This window comes from Parasteatoda tepidariorum, chromosome 10, assembly GCF_982258835.1.
Source record: "Parasteatoda tepidariorum strain Cologne lab strain chromosome 10, Ptep-v5.0, whole genome shotgun sequence".
NCBI classification, from domain to species: domain Eukaryota; kingdom Metazoa; phylum Arthropoda; class Arachnida; order Araneae; family Theridiidae; genus Parasteatoda; species Parasteatoda tepidariorum.
In genome coordinates this window covers 24,898,093-24,921,896 of record NC_141764.1, presented here as the reverse complement: position 1 = coordinate 24,921,896, position 23,804 = coordinate 24,898,093, and the positions used below count along the sequence as shown (strand labels likewise).

General features: G+C 28.8%; 1 protein-coding gene across 1 annotated transcript in view; it reads left to right on the top strand.

Annotated features, from left to right (window-relative positions):
* Window positions 1–18,570, top strand: part of LOC107441496 (uncharacterized) — a 49,140-nt gene extending 30,570 nt beyond the window's left edge. The window contains exons 2-4 of the mRNA XM_016054784.5: window positions 7,495–7,604; window positions 12,182–12,297; window positions 16,608–18,570. Of these exons, the coding sequence (XP_015910270.3) occupies window positions 7,495–7,604; window positions 12,182–12,297; window positions 16,608–16,953 (572 nt within the window). The 3' untranslated portion in view covers window positions 16,954–18,570. The remainder of the gene's footprint in view (window positions 1–7,494; window positions 7,605–12,181; window positions 12,298–16,607) is intronic.
* Window positions 18,571–23,804: the final 5,234 nt, after the last annotated feature.

The window sequence follows — 23,804 nt, the reverse complement described above, 5'->3', positions numbered from 1 at the left end:
AGTTTTTAAAAAAAATATTAAATAAAAAGTTACTATAAGCATTTAACTAGTTAAAACTACAAAAATCATCAAAATAATATTTAAATTGTTTAACAGCCATTAAAAATTATTTTGTGTCACAGAGGTAGGGACGTCCACGGAGGGGATTTTGAAGTTATGTTTATTAAAAAATAAGAAGGAAATATTAAATACATTTAGCAGAAATGCATATGATTGGTTAGTTAGAACTTAACGAAAAAGGATAAGAGAAAAATATTAAGAAATTTGCTGTATTTCCTAATATTTATTACTAAGGGACTTAAAAAATCACCTTTTTGTGAGAATGACCCAGAAACAGTACTGAGAAAATAATTGTTCAAATGTTTAAAACACCATTAAATTGTTTTCCTAATTTGTAATAAAACTAATTTGTAATATTCCTAATGAAACTAATTGCTTTTTTATGTCCTAATTATTGATTTATATTTTCAGTTACTTTGAACAGAAAAAAACATTTCTTTTAATTACATGTATATTAGTATAATTAAGTTTAATAATACTTACTCCGAATAATTAGCCGCTATTAACATTACTATTCCCATAATTAGACTGTACTTATTTATGTAATAAATCATCTATTTTATGTGGAAGCCTAGCATTTAAATATATTTGAAATAAATATTTATTAGAATAATTCAATTTAATAACACTTACCCTAAGTAATTAGGTGCTATTCATATTCAACAACGCATGAACATAAATAAACAACTCTAATCCTCGTAACACCTTTTATGGTCCAGAATATAAATCTCTTTTTAATGAAAAACGTCATTTGCACAAAAGAAATGATATTGCTCGCAAATGCAGCAATTTTACAAAGTAAATTTCAAACGATTCTCTGCAGGCTGTACATTCCATTGTTCGTTGTTTACATACTCTTTTAACTCAATAGCGTTGCCACAAAGAAAAAATATTTTATTAAAATGGTACCAAAGTTTGAAAAAGGAGCATTAAGAGATGAGAAAAGTATTATGAGCTTTATCCTCCTCTCCTCGTAAGAATTATTTATTTTTCAAAGAATAAAAAAATTATAAAAACTTTTTTCTCTTACCAGCAGAAGAGATGTTTTAGAACATATTAATGACAAAACTTCTTTAGAATTTTTTTTCCCATCCCCGCTACCCTCTTTCAAAAAGACCCCATCTAGTTTCTTTTTTTTCTTTTTATCAATTTTTTAATGAATGAATAAGAAGCTTTGTATTGTGTTGCCACAATAGCTGTGAAAAACAGGCATTTTGCATGCATAATTTAAATTTTCTTTAAAAATCGTTTTCTGTTTAGGTTTTATTTTCTTTATATCAGAAAAAGTGGGCTTTCAAAGTGTAGAAATATATACTTTTGAATTTTTTTAAAGTTTTATTGGATAATAAGCACTATTCTTGCATTCAAATCTCTTTTTTGATGATAATTTTAGAACAAATTTTTTACAGTTCAAAAAATTTAACGAGATTATATTAGCTTCTGTTATTCATATGAATAATATATTTTTATAGTATTAATTCAGAAAAAAATATCCGTAAAATGTTATAAAATGGTTTTGATAACATTTTATACATTTTATTATTTACGGTAATAAAATGTTTTCGATACAAGTTTAATGATAGACACGAAAAATAATGATAATTCTTTTTTGATATCTTATGATAGATTAAAATTTCAACAAAAATAAGCACAGACGCTTTCATTTTAAAAAAGTGTGCTTTTAAAATTTTAAACTATTTACATAATTTTAAAGTTTTAGTGAAATATAAGAACTTCACTTTTTATTTTTTTCAGACGATAATTTTGGAACAAGTTTTCACATTTCAATAAATTTAAGTAGAATATATTGGCAACTGTTATTAATTTTAATAATGTATTATTGTAGTAGTTATTTATAAAAAAAATTATAGATGCTTTTTTTGCGATAAGCGATGAGAACTTGTTTTTGATGTAACTTTAATATTTTATAGATAATGATGAACGATGATATCTTGTTTTGATATCAAACATTAATCTACGATTTCAATAAACATAAACATTGGTGATTTATTTTCTTGTTATGGGCTTTTTAAGTTTAAAAATATATACTTTTAATACTTTATTTGGCTAATAAGTACTATTCTTGCATCCAATATAATGGCTATTTCAGACTTAACGTTTAAGATGATAATTTTAGAATAAGTTTTTTTACAGTACAAAAGTGAGATTGTATTTGCTTCTGTTTATTTTATTACAACTAATAGTAAAATATTGATAGAATCTATGATAAATCACGATAATTTGGATTTACTTTTTAATATCAGTTGATGAAGATTTTGTTAAGGATGATATCAATGATTTAGATTATATTAACTTGTTTCTACATTCATATTAATAGCAGTAAATTGTAGAAGACTAATTGACGTTCAAATAAGTGGGTTTGTTATGAAATAATAATTTTCAATTACAATTTTTTATATTATTAATTAGTAATTAACTGGATAAACGTGCTGATTTATAATATTACTTTTAGCGTAATTGAAAAATTAATTTTGCCATAACCAGTCATTCTATTTTGTTATGTTATGTGAAACATCATTACTTCATTTTTATTTTTATATATAATTAGTTTTTTCATTACGTTATAAGTCTGTTGTCAATGGTTAGGAAAATTTTGCGTTCATATTTTCTATAGAAAATACATTCAAATTTACGCTATACAAGTTACAGGCAAACAGTTTGTTTGTAAACTATAGCTTTATAAAAATTAATGCAAGTATTCTGAAGATTTCTAATAGTGTTCAATATTTAGTAGTTATAATAGCAGAAAGAATTTTATAATAAAAAATTGAAACTAATAACTGATTTAAGAATAAAGTTTAAAAAAACATCAATATATTTTTTGTGATATAGATCATTTGTAATTAATTCATAAAAAAATAAAAGTTAGAAGAGTAATTAAATAATTTTAATTTCTTATGCCCTATAAATAAGTATTATTTTTTATGATAGGACAAAAATTGCAAAACAATGGCAATGAGCGAAAAATCAAACAACAAAACCAAGGTAACAACCATCGAATTAGTTAATTATAATGAAAGACAGTAAAACAATTCTGTTGCCACTCCATCAACAGAAACTTTTGCAAAATATATGTTGAAGGACTTCCAAACGATAACTGAAAGCAATCCGAATTGTTTTTTTATAACTTATTTTTCTTGATGTTCGATAATTCGAATGTCTATTCTTACTTTAGAGGTGAAGAGGCTGAACACCGCTGTCTATCTGTGACAAGGGGTTGATGAGGCCTCTTCAAAAATGCAGTTTCATTTTATACTTTCCGTTTAATGTATGATTAAAGACCAAATAGGTATATGTCTTTCTTTTACAATTGGAATTGATTGGATATTTATGGGGGACATGTTTGCTCATGCAGGTTATTAACTTTTCTTGAAACTAGGTATCCTAATGTCAATCTTGGAATATTTTGTCAAGACTTGCGATATAACGAGATAAGGATATTTATACTTTGTATTCTAAACAAAGAAAGAAAACAATGCTAATTAAAAAGTTGATATTGAGAAATTCATACATTTACATTTCGTACTTCTTAGCACACTGAAAATTAAAAGAAAAAAAAAGGTGAAAATATATAGTTAGAAAACTAACAAACTAAAAACATTTACTGAATCGTTTGCTAAAAATCATGTAATATACACATGCACGGAGAAAAAAAATTCTGATAAAAAATCGTACTGTATAGTAATGACACTTCTGCTGAAAAAAGCAACATAATTTAGGTTAATAAAACCAAAATATGCGGTATTTAAACCAGAAATTCTGATTTTCATGATTATTGTTCCGATTACCAAATATTGAGTAAAAAATAATGATTTTTATGCCATACACTAAGGTATCATAAAAAAATTACTAAGTTTTATCATATTATCACTTTTAGTTAATGTAAATCACATTTATATTATCACATTTACAAAACATATTTTATCGTTAATTTTTCCAAAACCATTACCAAAGCACTTCAGTAAAAATTACCGAGTTTTTTGTTGTTCCCATAGAGCCAAAAACATTGTAAATTTTACCATATTCTATTAGTTTTGACCATACTTTTTTCTCTGTTTTTAAATATAGTGTTTTTAATAAAATAGCGATTGCATTTGCCTTAATTTATATATCGAATATATTTTTCTTAAAATTTTGTACATTAATGTCCCTTTTTTAAAACATGTTGGCGAGTCTTGAGATATTAGGAAAAATTTACGTTTATACTTTACATTTAAAGAAATTTTTTAATTAAAAATTAATAGTGAAAAAATAATTTTGTTACGCAGATTTTTAACGTTTCTTGATCCTAATGTCAGTTTTGAAATATTTATGCAAAATAGTGAAATTTTATATTTTTCAGTCTAAAAAAAATAAAATTCGAAAGGGATACCTGCAAGTGACGTAGTCTGGATATCTCGATCCTGATTGGCTGTTGAAACGTGGTATTTTTTCACGTTAGCAACTGTTCTTTCCATTCTATTTCGAGTAATGTTCCCTTGCTCGCCGACATCTATAATTGCTACGAAATCATTTTTGTTTATTGGCGACATATAAAAAAAAAAAAAAAAAAAAGAAACCTACGACTACTTGATTACTATTGCAACTACAATCTCAAACTTGTTCTTTTAGTTTCGATGCTAATTTTTGGTTTCTATATTAAACACGTTAAATATCTTTCCCGTGACAGGTTATTAAGCAATAGTGTGAAAATTTAGTTCTTAATATTGCATTAATATTTTTAATAGCTATTTTTTATTTATTCTTTCAATTGCTCTTGACTAAAACATAGTTTTTTATTATAAAAAAATTACTGAATTAACGTTTAATCATTGTAGTATTTGAAAGAATCTAACTATAAACAAAATATTTAATTCTTGGTGGTAAAATTTCTAAATTACTGAAAAAAAGACACAAAAAGTTGAAGTTATTAAATGTGTGTATGTACCTTAATATAAAGCAATTTATTAAAATACACTAAGAAATATTACTAAATAGTATAAAATTCAATACTCATAATTCTACGAGATTTTACTTGACTATTATGGTGTCATAAATTTCGCCTTACCTACAAAGGTAAAGATACGTGGACCCTCATGCTCTTGACTGTATTATTCTTAAATATTAATTAAATATAAAATTAAATGCTTCATGCAAATCACAGAACTACTAAGTTAAAGGAAAAATATTATTTTCAGAATAACTGAATTATATAATATTTATAATTAGATACATTTTCGAGCGCTGTGGATTTAGCGTCATTTTTCTGAAATCACTTTTGTTTATGTAGAATTCTTCCCAAATAACTTACATATTCTGCATCGATTGGAGCCCACAAAAAACTTAAACGTCCACGAATGTTTCAGTTAAGGTAAAACTATGAATTTTCTGACTTCGAAGCAAAGAGGTTAAATTCTTTGTTTTTCAAAATTCCAGTTAATTAAAGTCAATTATTCTTTCAGAATTTGAAATTCATCAGTTTTTGTTTGCTTACATATCTTGGCAAACAAATTTTGTTGAGGATCTGAAACAAATAGTAATTGACCAAGTTTAGGAATTAATGGTTTAATATAGAATTAAAAATGGTTTTTTTTGTTTCTTATCACAAACATTTTTAGGCTTTTAAAAAAAAAAAATCGTTAGGTGCTACGACATTTTTTTTTTTTCTAAGACAATCGGTTAGTGCCTTGACAATCTACAGCGCCCGCTGTCGTGCTGGAGTATTTCTGCTATCATGGTTTTCTTTTTTATCTGTTTCTTGCTGTCCCTGCAGTTCTAAACGTTTTAAAAATTAATCAAAGTAGCGCCATCTATCGCCCTACTCGTTTAACTCCGATCATGTTTTTCATTTGCATAATCAGATCTCCAACAAGCTATACATTCTATTCTATTAGACAAAAAAGCGTCGACGCTGTTTTGTTGTAGAGGCCGCCCCTTGAATAGATGGGAGTAAGATATAACTTTAATTGCGCGATGACTTGCGTCCAACGCTCGACAGAATCGTGCGTTTCGAACCGTTTTACGCCATGTCGGCACAATAGCCACCCGTGTGTCAGTAATTACGTATAAATTTCCAAACGATTTTCGTGAAAGTTTTTTCTACTCTTTATTAGAAACATGAATTATGGATGCAGAAAAAAGGACGCAGTTTCATTCTAAAGTGCTGCGCTTTTATACTTACTTCCTCGTGTTTTCGAATGTTTTGAGCTGGCATTTCGAAGCTTTTATGTTTGACCTGTAAATTATAATATTTACACTCATTCTATTGTTTATTTATATAAATTTAAGTCTGAAGGTTGTTTAAAATAAAATTTGCTCATATCTTTCGAATAAAGGCTATTTATATATATTTTCTCATTAAAAAATGTGATCAATTTATTATTTGAATAAGTTTGCTTTTCTGAAATTAATTAAATTTAATTTGTTTGTTATACAACTGTAGAGGATAGTTTTTGTTCTTAAAAAAAATTGTTTATGTTGATGAAAGTTTTAAAAAAAAAACATTTCCTTATAACAAAAAAAAAGACATATTTTTGGGTTGCAAGATTTTTGTTAACCTAATCTATAAATGCATCAGTGTAAAAAATTCCGCATCAAATCACGGTAAAAAATATCGGTACTTTGGGTGCATCATACTTTTACTGTAAAGTCTATTTTTACCGGAACATGTTACAGAACAAAAAATCTGAAATACAGTAATTTTTACAGTAATAATTACCGTAAAATCACTGAATCAAATAAATATCACTGTAGAAATTACGGTATAATATTTTACGATAAAAATTGATTTTACGGTAAAATGAATTTTACGGGAATACGAATTTTATGGAGGATGCACCCGTAAGAAAATGTCGGTACTTCATACTGTAATTTGATCTGGAATATTTTACTGTGGGGATTGAAATTCGTTGTATTTACAGTAAAAACTATATATTTTGTTTCATTTTTTATATCCGTTGTTGAACAGCAGACCCAATTTTTGGGTTTACGACTACTAATGTTCGTCTTGTAATTTTGAACTCAATGCAGAAGACAAGGAATTTTAATTTTGAATTTTAATTCGAGACAAAAATTAGAAAAAATACACTAAAAAAATATTTTGAATATGCAAAAATAATAAAAATTATGTATATCACTTTTTTATGAGACAATTAAATATTAATTAAAAATAGTAATAAAATTTAATTAATTGATTTTAAAAAAAATTATAGCCGTTGTGAGCTTAACTTCTTATCTACATATTTCTAAATAAAAATGTTATTTTCTTCGATTATTTAAAGCTTTCATCTCAGGAAGATATAGGATGTACTGCACATTTAATATAACAATTTATCCTCCTTATTTTATCAGTATAGTAAAGCATGAAAATGTTTTACCTGTTTTAAAAATATGTAAAACTTGTTTTAATGCTTAGAATGATTTATATTTTTGCAGGTAATGACAGATATAGTTCGAGGCAGGTTTCCTCAAGAGATAGTAGCCCTTCACTGAAGAACAAAAAACCTCGAAAAGCAAGAACAGCTTTTACAGATCATCAATTAAGAGTAAGCATACGACCTAAAGTTAATTTAGTTTTGGATCAATTTGACATTCACGATATTTTTAAACAGGGTGGCAAGAATACGGCCTAATTTTTTTTAGTCTTGGATCAATTTGACATTCACGATGTTTTTAATCAGGTTTGCAAGCATACGACCTGAAATTAATTTAGTTTTGGATCAATTTGACATTCACGATATTTTTAAACAGGATAGCAAGAATGCGGCCTAATGTTTTTTAGTCTTGGATCAATTTGACATCCACGATGTTTTTAATCAGGGTTGTAAGCATACGACCTAAAATTAATTTAGTTTTGGATCAATTTGACATTCACGATATTTTTAAACAGGATAGCAAGAATACGGCCTAATTTTTTTTAGTCTTGGATCAATTTGACATTCACGATGTTTTTAATCAGGGTTGCAAGCATTCAACCTAAAATTTAATTAGTTTTGAATCATTTGGTTGGAGCTTCATTTACTTTTGAATCATCTTCAAGTCAAATTATTTTAGTTTGAAACATTTGACTTTCACTATATTTGGTTTTTTATGCTTCGACTTGAATCAATTTAGTTTTGAATCATTAGGCGTGAACTAAATTTAGACATATATCATCTGAGTTTGTATTTAGAGAATCAATTTAGCACCCCATGTTTTTTAATCAGGGTTATAAGCATTCATCATTTTATTTAGTTTTGAATCAATTCGACACTTATGTTGTTTTTAACCAGGGTTGCAAGTATTCAACCTAAAATTTATTTAATTTTGAATCGTTTTAAGACAATTATTTTAGTTTAAAGGTTTCGACTTGAACTAGGTTTGATTTTGAATTATTCGAATTGAACTAAATTTAGTTTTGAATTATTTGGGCTTGAACCAAATTTTTTTTATAAATCATTAGAATTTGAATTTAAGAAACGTGAATTAAAATTAGTTTTAATTATTTGGCTTAAGTTAAGTTTGGTTGTAAATCATTGAGCTTGAACTAAATTTATTTTTGAATTATTTGACGTAAACTAAATTAGTATGAAATCATTTCAAAAGAAATAAATTTTGTGTCAATTTAATTGAACAAATTTTTATTTCTAATTATTTAAAAAAAACTAGTTTTTGTTTTTAGACCACAACTAAAAAATCTAAGTAACGAAAAGTGCAAAATCCTGAGTTTTCAACAAATTTTATAATCTTTATTAGTTCTTATAGTCTTCAAGAACAAGGCCTAATTAATTTGTTTGGGTATTAAAATAATTAAACTTATCGTTTACAAATTTCAAGAGAACCAAAAATTTAAAAAAGAAGGGAAGAATAAAAACAGTATTTATAAATTTTTTATCCTCTCTTGCATTTTTTAATTTCTTTAATCGCATACAACATTATTAAAATATAACTTGTTATCTAATTATTAGCATTAAAATTTGAAAGTATTTATCAGCATGTATTATTTAATTAATTAACATTATTTTCCTCACTGTTTATCGTCATTAGTTAATTTTATTATTACTTATTTGACAACAGCAATAAAATAATTGTAAATTAAATGTAATAATTGTAGATAAAATTTAAGTTCTATTAAACACATTTTTTATAAATATTAATGATAGTTCATTATCATGACGTAAATTACCAAAATAGCATGATGGGTTTCTCTAATTAAGACAAAAAAAAAAATTGTTCATACCAGAATTCCTAATCTAAACGTTCAGTTTCTTCTACTTTAACCACAATAGCGACAAAAACATTGATTGAGCTATTAGCGATTATTTAATACGAAGATTTAGATTTGAGTGAGATTTGTAATTAAAATCCTGCAGGCCAAAGAAGAAAAAAAAAGACAGGACATAATGGAGACTAAGCCGTAAAACGCGCCAAGCAATTGCAATTCTATTAACTGTCACACGCAACCGTTTAAGATTGCCTGCATATAAGCAGCAGAAAATGAAAATGGCAAAAAACGAGACTCGAGGAATAAAAGAAAATTACATTTAGTTCCAATGACAATAAATGATTTATCGTGCAACACCATTTGCTTTTTGAAAAGGTCGGCTTTTCTTTATGTTGCCAGGTACAAACAAAAAAAAACAAAATCTGGCGACTTAATTTCGATTTAGTAGAAGTTAAAAGAAAGTCTTGTTTGTCTAGACGATGTCAAATCTTTAATGAATAAAAATTGGTTGTGTATCGTGTGATTCATTGGTCACTAATTTATCTGTAATACAACGATATATACTAATAAAGTGGTAATGACCTTTGCATTAAAGTAATGCAGATTCTAATAAAGAAATCACGGTTCCAAAATTCAGAATTCGAAATAGTCGCTAATAGTCGAATATAAAAGTGTAATCAAGAATACTTCATTTGGTTGTAATTCTAATTATCGGGTTGTCAACTAAGCTCTTTTTTTTCTTCTCGTTTTTTAAAAGTTTATAGTGCAGGAAAATTCTATTTTTACTGTTAGTTCCCTTATCGTTTGACTTGAAATTTCGAATAAAAGTCGCTCTTCATCGAGCTCATCTAGATCAGTGGTTACCAACTGGCGCCGCATTCGGTCCTCGAAGCCTTTTTTTTTTGTGGCCCCCCGAACTAAAATATATTAGTTGTCCTTTTTTGCGGACAATTTTCGTAAAAAATCTATATGGGTTTAAAATACTTTTCTTTCGTCAAAAAACCTAATTTCTTCCTTTCTGTGAAATTTAACATACCAACGGCTCAAAAAAAAATTTTTCTCATGTTTTGCATCTAAGAAAATATTTATTCAAATACAAAAATAACCGTGCATGTTGCTTAAAAATCTACTTCTAATTTTAATTTGTAATTCAATACTTTTATTTTGTACAACTTGATAAAAATCTGACAGTAATATTTAATGTTCCTTCAAAGTTGCGGCCCGCCATTTGACTGGTGTTTTTAATTGCAGCCCCCGGTCTCATGTAAGTTAGAAACCCCTGATCTAGATGGTCAAATGAAGGTGCATCGTTAATATCGAAGCCTACATTTTAAACTTGCCATTAAACTCCAAAAAATTAAAGTTAAAGTAGTTCAAAATGTTAGCTATTGTTATTTTAGATTTGTGCGAGAAATTTCATTTTAATTTTTTAATACTTCCAGTTATTTGCAACCCTTATTTCAAAATGTACATTAACACACAGATGGGTGTTTTTATTCAATAATTTAGTTTTGAATTAGAGATTAACGAAACAGACATTCGAGTTTTGAATTGGAGATTTATTTATATTGAAAATATTTGCAAATAATGCCTTATAAAACCACTAATATGATCCACGCACTGAATATAATTGTAACTAGGTTTATTGTGTTCTTTATAAATAATAACTTTTCAGGAAATAATAATAATTATGATGTAATAATAAGAATGATGTTTTCATATCAGAACTAAAACTAATAATTCTAAAAGTAATTATTGTTAACTTTTTGACCAATATCAGTCGTAGCTTATTCAAAATTATAAATACATTTATTTTCCATTTGTTATTGTTAGTTTTTTACTGATGAAAAAGATTAACCTTTAAAAAAGTTTAACCATAATTGTTTTCTTATTAATAACAAAAGTAAATGCTCTGAAATTAACTATTGTTAATTTTTAAAAGATAACATTAGAACTTTCCAAAATTATAACCATAATAATTTTCTGTCTAATCGCAAAAGCAACCGTTCTAGAAGATCCGAACATAAAATGGCACATATACTTTTTACCCAATCCTTATAAAAGTTATTATTAATTTTTGATTGAAAAAAAATAGTTAACCTTAGCAATAGTATAATCATAACTGCTTTTAAACGAAAACAAATGTGCCCGTTCTAAAATGTACTGTTGTTAATTTTTGACCGATTAATAACTGAACTTTCCAAAAAAATATAATTATAATTATTTTTTGATCAATATCAACAAACAACTGTTCTAAATGGTATCGTTAATATTTGAATCATAGAAAATAGTAACCTTCATAAAAGTATAACTATAATTATTTTTATACCTATAGCAAAAGGTATCTATTCGAAAATAAGAAACTCTTAATTATTGTCCGGCAATAATAGAAATTTCCAAAATTGTAATCATACTTATTTTATGACTAATAGCCAAATTAATCGTTATTAAGATTATCGTCAACTTTTGTCTTGTAACAATAGTAACTCATCCAAAAATATAATCATAATTATTTCTTAACTAATTATTATAAAAGCTCACGGTAATTTTTGACAGATAAAAATTTTTAACTTTACACGAGTATAATCTCTGCAATAGTAATATTTGACCAAGTAGATAGATTAAAATACGTTTAGAAATAAAATTATTTAATACTTTGTTTTTAAATGCTTTTTTTAATAATTGGTTACTTTTTAATAAATATTTGATGCCTTATAATGAATGCATGCATGTAATAAAGTACATAAGAACTATCAGTTTGAAAACTAGAATATGAATGGTATTAAATTAAATATATTTAGGTTTTATCACCAAATTTTTTTTTTTTAATTGGAAATGTTTTTATGATACAGTACGGTAAAATTACACAATTTTTTTTCTACTTGCACAATTGAATAATTTTTATTCATTTAATTTCAGACATTAGAGAAAAGCTTTGAGAGGCAAAAATACTTGAGTGTTCAAGACAGAATGGAATTAGCAGCCAAATTAAATTTGACTGACACACAAGTCAAGACGTGGTACCAAAACCGAAGGTAAAGTTTTATCTTTTAAAAGGCTCTTTTAGATTATAGGGATAGATTGTAAGATATATTGAATTGAAATTCTTATCGATAAGGATTGACATTATTATTGTAGATTTTTAGAATCCATGTCAAAAAGTACGCCCTTTAGGACAAACAAACAAATTAATATTTAAGCGTTGAAAAAAAAAAGCTATCAAAATTTGAAAAATCATTACTGAAGAAGGCAGAACTCAAAATATTAAAACCTCAATGATTTTTGGTGAAAATAGAAACGGATATAAAGACATTAGAAGAAATTAGAAACACATCCCAGTTTCATGGGATAATAAGACACTTCTTCGCTACTAATTCGAAAAATTTCGATGGCACTTTCTTCCCCACTTCGCTTAACTCCTGCAGTAACTAGCTGAAGGAAAAAGAAGCGCTTTCTCCACGACTTTATACGTACCAAAGAGGACGTACACGCGATAATACGAGTATTTACGTTCGTATGGGCCGCTGGAGTCAGAAAGTCTCGTTTCGTATATAAGACCGTGGGTCATGAAGGGAGAATTTCCTGATTACATATATGTGATGACGGTCCTGAAACGGGTTAAATATTACATTTACGACTCTTGTTTGTACTTTTTAGACTTTATGTTTGACAAGAACTCTTTAAGCAAGGATTACAGAACAGCCTGAATGGGTAACTTGATCGTGGTTCACTAATTACATCAATGCGTTTTTCATGTTTATTTATTAAAAAAGTTACATCCAATATTTACGCTATTAATATTTTAAAAATTTATGAGATTGAGATGAGTAAGATTATTTTAATCGCCTTCGAGTTTTCATTTTTTATATTTTTTTTTATTTTATTACCGGCGTTGAACACCTCACCAAATTTCGGCTATCAATGTTCAACTCTAAAGTGTTGTAATTTTGAACCCCAACCAGAAGACAAGGGAACTCCTGGATCAAGCATTACAGATTAATCTTCGTGGAGGACTTTTTTGATGGAACTAACCCTATTTGCGTTAAAGGTGGAGAAAATCACGAAAACGTCCCACGGTTTTTCCGGCGGCAAGGGCCCATGATTCTAACCCATCATCCGTCTGCCACTGAGGATATTTATATTTATATCCGTCGTTGAACAGCTGACCCTATTTTTTTGGGTTTACGACTACTAATGTTCAACTTCGTAGCCTTGTAATTTTGAACCATTCCAGAAGACAAGGAAACTCCTGGATCAGTACCCCCACAGGTATTGATTTGTTATGGGAACATGGAGGACTTAGCGACTCGATTGATTTAACGTGCATCAGTCACCATTTACTACTCGGGGAGTCTTTGGCCGGTAGGGATCGAACCACTGAGGACATTTGATATCAACACTGTGGTGGTCAGTACGAACCGGAAGCAGAATTCGTATCGACCAGCTAACGCTGTAATTCGAACCAGAGTCGAGCGTGCTATCCCCTGAACCACCGCTGCTCTTTCAGTGAGATTTAATAAGGAAAACTTGTTCACAAAATAACCATTTAATTTTTATTAAAAATTTTTTTTAAATAAATAAAATAATAATAACTAAGAATTGTGCCTATACAACAAAGCGTGGTAAGTGATTACCGTCCTACAAAGCGTGGTAAGCCGTATAATGTATGATAAAACATCGTAAATCGCAAACATGTTAAGACAAATGTTAAGCGATAAGTAAGTGATGCTAAGTGATTACCGTACTCCAAAGCGTGGTAAGCCGTATAATGTATGATAAAACATCGTAAATCGCAAACATGTTAAGACAAATGTTAAGCGATAAGTAAGTGATGCTAAGTGATTACCGTCCTACAAAGCGTGGTAAGCCGTATAATGTATGATAAAACATCGTAAATCGCAAACATGTTAAGACAAATGTTAAGCTATAAGTAAGTGATGCTAAGTGATTACCGTCCTACAAAGCGTGGTAGGCCGTGTAATGTATGATAAAACATCGTAAATCGTAAATACGATAAGATAAATGCTAAGCAATAATACGAATGCTACATGAAAAAACATTTTATTCTGCAAACCATGATAAGACTAAAAATAAAGACATCTTAAATCTCATTAAAATGAATGATATTTGATAAGACATCTTAAATCATAAAACGTGTTAACACGAATGATTATATGACACATCTTATATTAGAAAGCGCGTTAAGACGAATGATATTTGATAAGAGATCTTAAATCAAAAGCCGTGATAAAACGAAACTCTAATTAAGGGGATGTATGATGTGCCGAAATAAATTAGTTTTTGTGAATATATGTTCAGTTATAATGATAGTTTAATAAACGGTAATAAGAGGGCATTCTGGAGAATACCAATGAGCATCGGAAATTCTTTAAAAGTATATATTTTCAAAGCTGACATTTTTTACTGTAAAGTAGATAAGTAGAAATAAAAAAGAATAATACCTCCCGACTGCACTTCTAATTATTAAAGTAGCATAATATTATATATATTTATGTAAGCCACATAATACGTAAAGATGTGAAAAACCCATTTTTAATAAGAGTCTTAATTTGAAACAAATTATATTCCTCGATACATAAGATCATTAAAGTGTAAATAATGTTGATAGGAAGTAAATAAATATAAAATTCGAGCTAAATAATATTGGATCTTTTTTTCCCCTTCACTATTAGCAAACTCGATATGCAACTTAATCAAACGACAGCGTTTTATAATAAAAAAATATTTAATTTTCTTCCTTTGTGTTTAGTCTGTATCCTTGCCGCGTAACGTTAATTTCAATCTCCTTTAACTAAAGAACCGTTGATGTTAGAGTTCTGAAATTTGCATGAGAAGCAAGGAGCAATTTTTGCCCCCGAACACAAAAATTGATTAAAAATTTTAATTATTCCGTTCGGGAGAAATACTTGAAAAAGGACTTTTTTCTCATTACTTAACCATTGTTATAAATAAAATTGTAAATGATTCTGTTTAAGATTTTATACCAAGTTCTTTAATGTTTAATTATTTTTACAAGTCCAGTCATAAATGTGAATGGCGTGTGAATTGGTGCTACGTCATCTAATTAGCATTTCTAAAGTAATCTGAAACTACATGTTTGTAGTTGTGCCTTAAAAACTCGTTACTGGAAGAAGAAAATAAGGGGCAATTTCTTTCAAAAACTTAAGGAAAGATTTTATACTGCCTACCCTCATTTGGGCATACGGACAAGACAACCCGCCGTCGCGACAGTTCCCCAAGAAGACCGCATCCCGAACACAAGCCTCACACGCCCGGCCAGGCCGCACCCGTGGCATTTATTATAACACAAAATATTTCACAAAAAGCCGAGATATTTTCCAAGGACTTAAAGAATCCTAGGATAAAAAAGTATATAATTAAATAATTTAAATTTCTTTTTAAAAAAACAACATCTTTTCTATGGGTCTACATGAAAAAGTAATAAATAAAATATTTCGTGTAGATTAGAAAAATCCAGCTTATATAGTTTCTGCTAATTTTCCTATTATTATGTTAATTTTTCCCATGTATTATGCATTAGTTTATCTTGCAATTTGCTGTAAGAATTTTGTATAAAAATTTTAAAGAAAGCAGGAAAAAAAAGTCTGTGGTTTTGAATAATAATAATAAATCCAAATAAATCAACGACTGCTTTTTATATTTTTATACGATATTCTTGCAACACATAATAAATACATCATAAATAATAATAATCACAATAAATAATAGATTTAATAATAAATTAGCCGAGACTATATTAACTCGATTTGTCGACCAGACTGTGTATCGGGTCTGTGTAGGAACTGGCCTTGTATTGGATTTGAATCCCGGACATGGCATGGATGCTCTTTCATTCTCTGTACTATCTGTACTGAGGGAGCAACATTGGCTCACCTAATATGGTGCCCCTGAAAGAGTGTCCAACAAATCTGCCCTAATACGCCTGAATTGACAAAATGTCACCGCAGGTGGGCATTGGAAAAAAAAAGATCAACTGGATTTTCATAAGTTATACGCAATAGTTTATTTATTACTTTTACATTCAGCCCCATTGAAAAAAAATTACTCATCAATATCAACCATTACAATCTTCTTTTGGTAATTCAACCACGAATTTCTCAAATAATCCAACTTATCGTAAATACATCAAGGAAAGAGTTTCAAATTAAACATTATAAAACAATAACTTAAAACAAAACGTTTAAGAATAAAGTCTCTTAACTAAATTTTGATCTTAAATTACTCATTGAATTATTTTAATAAAATATGTATGATTACCTAGTTCTATAGTGTAAAATTTTTTTATTTATTTATTATTATTTAGGACGAAGTGGAAAAGGCAAAATATGACATTCTGTGATTACTACGCTGCTGATAGCGCGACGCTGGCCCGATTCCCGCGTCTCTGGGGACCTAGTCCAGCATCATACTTCCCGTCATACAGCTACAGCAGTTATTTATCCACCATGTCTTCACTTTCAACCCTTGGAGCAGCCCATTTAGGGACACCGGCTTCTTCTACCTCTGTGCCTACCCTGGACCTTTACCAAAGGCAAAGCCCACCTGTATCATCAACCATAGGTCGTCCAGTACTACCAAGAGCTGTGTATCCCACCCCAAGTACATATCCCTCACTGCAACCGTTTTTCCATGGTAGGCCAACGCAGTGAACTATCGTCAAAAATTGAGTCAGAGAATGAAATAGAATTTTCGTCAAGCGTACTGGTTTCGTCAAGATACTGGAAAAGTGCTAAGTTTTTAATTTCGAAAGATTGAGAAAAGCGTACTTGGTTTTCTGCTCATTAATGCTTTCGTGTACTGATTATGTTGGAATAGCAACTGGACATTCGTGCGTGTCGGCTGGTCCCGATGTATCACAACAAGTCACAATTAATTCTGTCTTTGGATTGATCTTTTAACTATCGTTTACCCACCCTGATGATAAGAATCAGATGATTGATTACCTTTGTTACGGGAAAATTAATTGATTGATCCTTTATCATTTAAAGGAACGATTGATTAATCATCTATGCTGTGGAAAAATCAGCGGACTATGCCATGGTAAGATTGACTGGATGATTATACATGCTGTGGTGCAGAAATTAATAAATAGATTTTCTTTAATGTGAAGTGATTTTTTGGTTGAACATCACTGCTATAATTAATTGGCTTAAACAATTGAAATGAATAATAGAAACGAAAAATTTGTACTTAAAAATGAAAACTACAATAGCTCAATTGTTGAAACGAAATGAAAGTCGACATGTTTTGAGTATTCGACATCGGGAAAAATAGAAACGAAAAATTAGTACTTAAAAATGAAAACTTCAATAGCTCAATTGTTGAAACGAAATGAAAGTCGACATGTCTTGAGTACTCGAAACGCGTCGATGCGAGAAAAATAGAAACGAAAAATTAGTACTTAAAAATGAAAACTTCAATAGCTCAATTGTTGAAACGAAATGAAAGTGAACATGTCTTGAGTACTCGAAACGTGTCGATGCGTGTCTCATCATCGGTACAATGAGCATTGTCAATCATTCGCCTGGGGTCGTCCTGATGGTGTGCATCGTTTTGATCTCTTGAAAAATTTCAATTTTGATTCCATTTCAATTATGAAGCGAAAGAAGTCTTCGTTTTCAAGTATAAAACTAAGTACCGGTTCATCACGTCTACTTGTTGATAAGCATATCAATCCAAATATCTGATATGAGTTGATTGATTGATATGACCATTTTGGGTTGTTTGCTGATCAAGTTAATTTTTGCTATTGGCTGTCACATGATCAGTTGTACGGCCAGTTTATCACTTTTTAGTAGTGTGAGTGAATGTTGGATTCAACACCTTGCGTGCTTTAGCAATTTTGGTAAATGAATTAAAGGAATATTTTACCTCTTCTACGGCATGATCAGACCCATAGAAGGCTCTGTGTTTTCAGTAAGCATTGAAGATGATTTTAAAGATTAACTTTTGATCATATGAATTTTTGAGTGATAGTGATCAACAATGAGGTTTTATCCATTAAAAAAGCTTTAAACACTAACTTTTGAATTTTTCTTTCACAAGTTAGGACAAGAAATCTATCTGCTCTTCAAGAAAAAAATATTATAAACTATAGACTATAAAAGAAACTAAAGCTTTTTTTTTCTTTAACTCTCTTCATTAATCCTTCTGTGAAGGAAATCATCTTTGTAAATATTTCCATATGAAATTTGATTTGTAAAAGAAATAATGTTTCCAATTAATTTATTTTATGTTAAAGGGAATAAAAGAATTTGACTTTTTTATTTCAGTGTCAATGCTTTATACAACATGATGCAACAAGAAGCTTCATTTGAAAATCACTTATTGAAATATTCTAATATTTTCAATGAGACTTTCGTTTTCACTTACAATGACGAAATATCGGTGAATTGGGACATTTGATTTTTATAAAATAAATAACTAGAAATTATGTACATATATATAACATTAGTTATAAAATGATTGATAACAAAAGTGATACGATGCCTTAAATTTTCTTATCGCCATTTTTTATCAGAAAAATTACTTCTGCTGTAAACATGTTTCACAGTTTTAATTCTCAAAATGTGCTACCATCTATAAGTATATATTAACCCCTTAACGATCGGTTAATTTTCAATAAAACGGGCATAAAAAGTGCCTATTTTTTGGCTTTTGTATTTGTACAAATTATTTTGTATTTGTATGTATTACGTATTTGATTAGTGCTGTGCAATTAGTTTAAAATAAACTAACTATCTACAATTACCTTAAAAATATCCTGGTACTGCCATCAGGTGTGTAAAATGAGAAATAAAATGTTTTCCGGGCGAAAGAAATGAATTAGTTTTATTCTTATTGGCGCGTTACTACTGAACACTCCAGCCCGTCAATATCACGGGAGCGAGAAATAGCGGGCGAAATCTCATCCCGTCATTTTCACGGGTGCGAGAAGAACAAATCCTTCGGATATTTATTGTATAATTTGGAAGAGTTCTGATAAATTTCTTTTTAAATTTGAATGAAATTTTTAAAGAAAACGTCCTAAAATTAGTACTCCAGACACAAATGGATTAATACCATTGGGCTGAATAAACATGTATCTGGTGATATTGGTGAGTCAGTTTTGGTCCGAGAATCGTAGTTAGGTGATATTTGTTACAGGTAAAACCTGTAACAAAGGTAAAACCTGTTACAGGTTTTACCTGTAACAAAGTACAGGTAAAACCTGTAACAAAGATCACCTAACTACGATTGTTACAGGTAAAACCTGTAACAAAACTTTCCCCAATTGGAAACACTGTTAAATTATTAAATAAGTAGCACATTGAAATATTCTTGTATAAATGTTATTTGATATAACATTTATAACTTTTTTTCACTAATTCAAGCTACTTGAGAATTTTGTTTCAAGTAACTTTATAGGGGGAATTTTAATGACCTAAAAAACAGCGAAGAAGCATTTAAAAATAGCAAAAAGTGCTCTTTGAATTAAATAAATAAATAAATAAAAAATTCCTCTTAATTGAACAATTTGTTCAAAGTTTCATTGATAGCAATAACAATCGTAAATCTATGTAAGTAATCCTAAGACACTGAAACGATTAGACATTACTTGATTAAAAACTACATTCGCTTCAAAAATATATAAATAGGAAATAACAATCGACGTGTTTCAAGCGCTCAAAAATAGGAGCCCATTTTCAAGACTTGTCAGAAATGAATGAGAAGAAACAAAAAGTCAAAGTTTAATTTAAAACCACCTTTGTTTTTTCTCATTCACGCCTGTCAAGTCTTGAAAATGGGTGCTTATTTTTGAGTGCTTGAAACATGTCGACTGTTATTTCCTATTTATATATGATTTTAATCCGGTAACCAAAGCAGTATGGCCAGTGTGCCTTTTACAAATTGACTCAATTTATAACTATTTTACGTTTTCAGAGATATTTACTAGTTGTAATGCATTAAACAATAAAGCTCAGTTTAAATTGCATGAAAGTTGCATAGAACTTCTAAAGTTTTCAAAAAATGCTCAGTTAACAAGTTGACTGCCCCCCGAATTTACAGGGAACTCGTTCAGACCACGAGTACCGCTGTACGAAGCGTATTCTGCTAAGTACTCCCACCAATATTAAAAATAATGCGAGTCTCCGGTGGTCACAAGAATAATATTTCGTCCGCTTGTACCGCTTGTATCGTCATAAAACTCGACATTCGACGTATAAAACTCAACATTCATTGAATAAAATGTTTTTTATTCAATAAAATGTTTTATTCAAATTTCTTTACTAAATTGCATATAGATTTTTAGACGACGAAAAAAGAAATATCGTATTTTATAGTTTTAAAAAAATAAAAATAAAAAGATTAGCAAACGATTATTAGCGATAAAAATATGAATGAAATTTTAAGCTACGGGCGCGAAGTCAAGTTCTTCGTAAGTTTATCACATTTTAATATTAATCGCCCCATTTAATTATTTCTTCATTGTCGCCAAATTAGTGTCTTTATAATAATTAATTTTTCTCATCTTCTAATAAATAAAAACAGTTGAAACTTTAGATTTTTCAATTGGAAAATATGTAGATTAATATGGTATAAAAAATCCATACCTTATAATTCAAAATTTTTTCATCCTCACTTTAATTAAATAATAATAAATAATTATTAAAAATTATTTTTTTCTTGAAATTATCTTTGGGTAAATGAGTTTTATGAGAGGGTGCAATTATTTTTTTTTGAATTGCTTCATTAGTTTTTGAAATATGCAAAAAGCGAAATTAACATTAATGGGTTCAAACTTTGAATCGCTCTCCTGACCAAACTATGGGGGCAAAAAATAAATATTTGTTTATTCAGAGAAAGTATGTTTTTGTGTCTGATTTCGTAATTTAATTAATAGTTGGCACTAATCTATTAGCATATTTGAGATCACCCCCAGGAACCATTAAGATTGACACTTAGTTCGTGAAAATCCGATCATTAGAACGAAAGTTATTCAGGGTGATATCCTTTTTTTTTCTTTTTTTTGCGGACTGTACACATGTAATATTATTTTTTGTGGATATAGTGAACCCAAAGAAGAGAGGGAATTGAATATGCTGAACTTTTTTCTATATTCAACTGATTTTTTTTCTCTCCATTTTTTGGTAATTTTGAAATTTCTACATAAAGTATATGGGTGATTCTTTTTAAACATGACATATCGAATCAAAAAATTTCTTCAAATTTAAAGTCTTCAAAACAATCTAAATTTTTTTTGTGTACTTCTTTAGTTACATTTAATAATATTTTACAGACAGCAGTGTAGTTTATGGACATTTTCTTGAACAAAATCTTGGAAATCAAAATCACAAAATCTTGAATGCCAGGAAAATGACATATTAGCTTAGAAGTTTAAAAAACAGTCATTTTAAGTTAATAGTAAGTAACTCAACTTAAGTCTTTATGTTAGATGAATCATAAATTGCTTAAATTAATTCTTTTTATCCACTGTTTTTTGTTGCTGATATGTACAGAATAAAATTGTGTATAATAATCAATCATTAAATAAATAAATAACTTTGATTACATCCGACCACATTACAATCATGCATAAACTTGGCATTAGGTTTAATATTTGCTTTTCCTCCTTGCAGTAATAGCAGTTAAAAATATTTCTGGTAACACTTCAATGTCCTGGAATTCATAAGCCAAGAAAATGACAGCCAGGATAATGACAAATTCTTCATTTCATAGCATATAACCTGACTTTAATATTTTGGCCTAAAACGTTTACATTCTGCAGAAAACAACAGGATTTCTTAAAATAACTCAGATAAATCTATGTAGTTTATGTTATTAATGATTTCAAGAAGCCAGGAAAATGACAACACCAAAACCAACTCATCTTGAAAAAATTTTTGAAATAGATTTTGAACCAGAAAATTGGTTCTTTATTCATGCAACAAGACATGTTCATATAGGAGGGTATCTAATCAATCTATTAACATAAGATATTGATTGCTGGCTCTATCTATTTTGGTTATAAACCACTAAATAAAAGTAGCCAGGAAAATGACAGATTTTCTTGGGACAAACAAATTATTGACTGAAAAAATTATTTTAAACGAAGTTTTTATAAATAATGCCCTCTGCGTATATTCAAGAAATGCTTACACCGGTTGAGATAAAAAAAATTAGATATTGAAAAATTTATGGGAAGTTTTGAAGCTAATTATTATTGGAAACATTGTTTGGGACATGCCAGGAAAATGACATTTCGAAGTTCAATAAAAAATTTTAACTATACAAAACAGTCAAAGCTAATGCAAAGTCATTTTAAAATGACAACAGCAATGCAATTTATTAATTTTTTAAAAAAAAAGCTCTTATAGTATTAGATCTTGGAGCAAGGGACAGTGAATTGTCATATTTCGTGAGAATCACCCATATATACCGATTTTTAAAGCCAACCATTGAGAGGAATGCAGCCATAAACATTTTTCTTGTTTACTTCTTCTATCTCAATTTTGAATCCCTAAATAAAGTCCATCCCCAAATTTTTTGTACGTAAGACGAAGAGTAATAAAAAATAAAAGCTAACACATTTTTTGTTATTACTCATCGATTTTTAATAATTTTAATAACAGTAGGGAACCGAATATCCGGAACGATCGGGACCATCGCTATTCCGGATAACTGATTTTTCCGGTTTTCTGAATCGCTACAAAAAGCCGTTTTTTTATTGTTAAACCCAACTAAAAAAAAAATTGGAAATAATCTTAAAAAGAAGAAAAAACGATGAAGTAATACACTAATAATTATTTCCAAAATGATGGTAAGGTAAACATCTTTAAAAAAAAAAATCCTAAAATCTTATGAGGAAAAAAAATTTTTTTTTTTAAATGGTGGGAAAATTTATCGAATTTCGTTCCGGTTTTTTGGTTTTCCGGTTTTCTGATTTCCGGATAACGGGTTCTGTACTGTACTTCTTTTTATGGGTCGTTTATTTAAATAATGTGCAATAAAAGGGTTCGGCTCGGAAAATCAGTTAAAATTGTTTGCGGTACGGACATAACTCGGCGGGTACAGTGAACCGAAATTTCGGCCCCTAGAAGTTTCACTATAGCGGGGTTTGACTGTAATAAAATCTATAGACATATATTCCCCCTCAGTGGCGTTGTATTTTATCATCTTGCATTAATCATGTCAATTTTAAACAATACAATTTGTGAAAATTAGGTATTTAACAATGTTTCTTTAATTCGATCTATAACAATATCATTGTTCAATTAGTGTTACTCATACATTGTTAAAATTTTTCAAAGGAACCAATTAATTGTTGCTGCATATCAAACTATAGCGTGCATTGTTTTACAACGGAATTCATCACTTCTGAAGTTTAAGTGCTATCTGTAGGTGATAATTTTACAGTTGCTTAAACTATTGTTAGAAAAATGGCAAATGTGCTGAGATTTTTGCGGAAAAGGCTGTAAGTATCAGATATGAGTAATATTATCTTATAGTAGCGTTAATT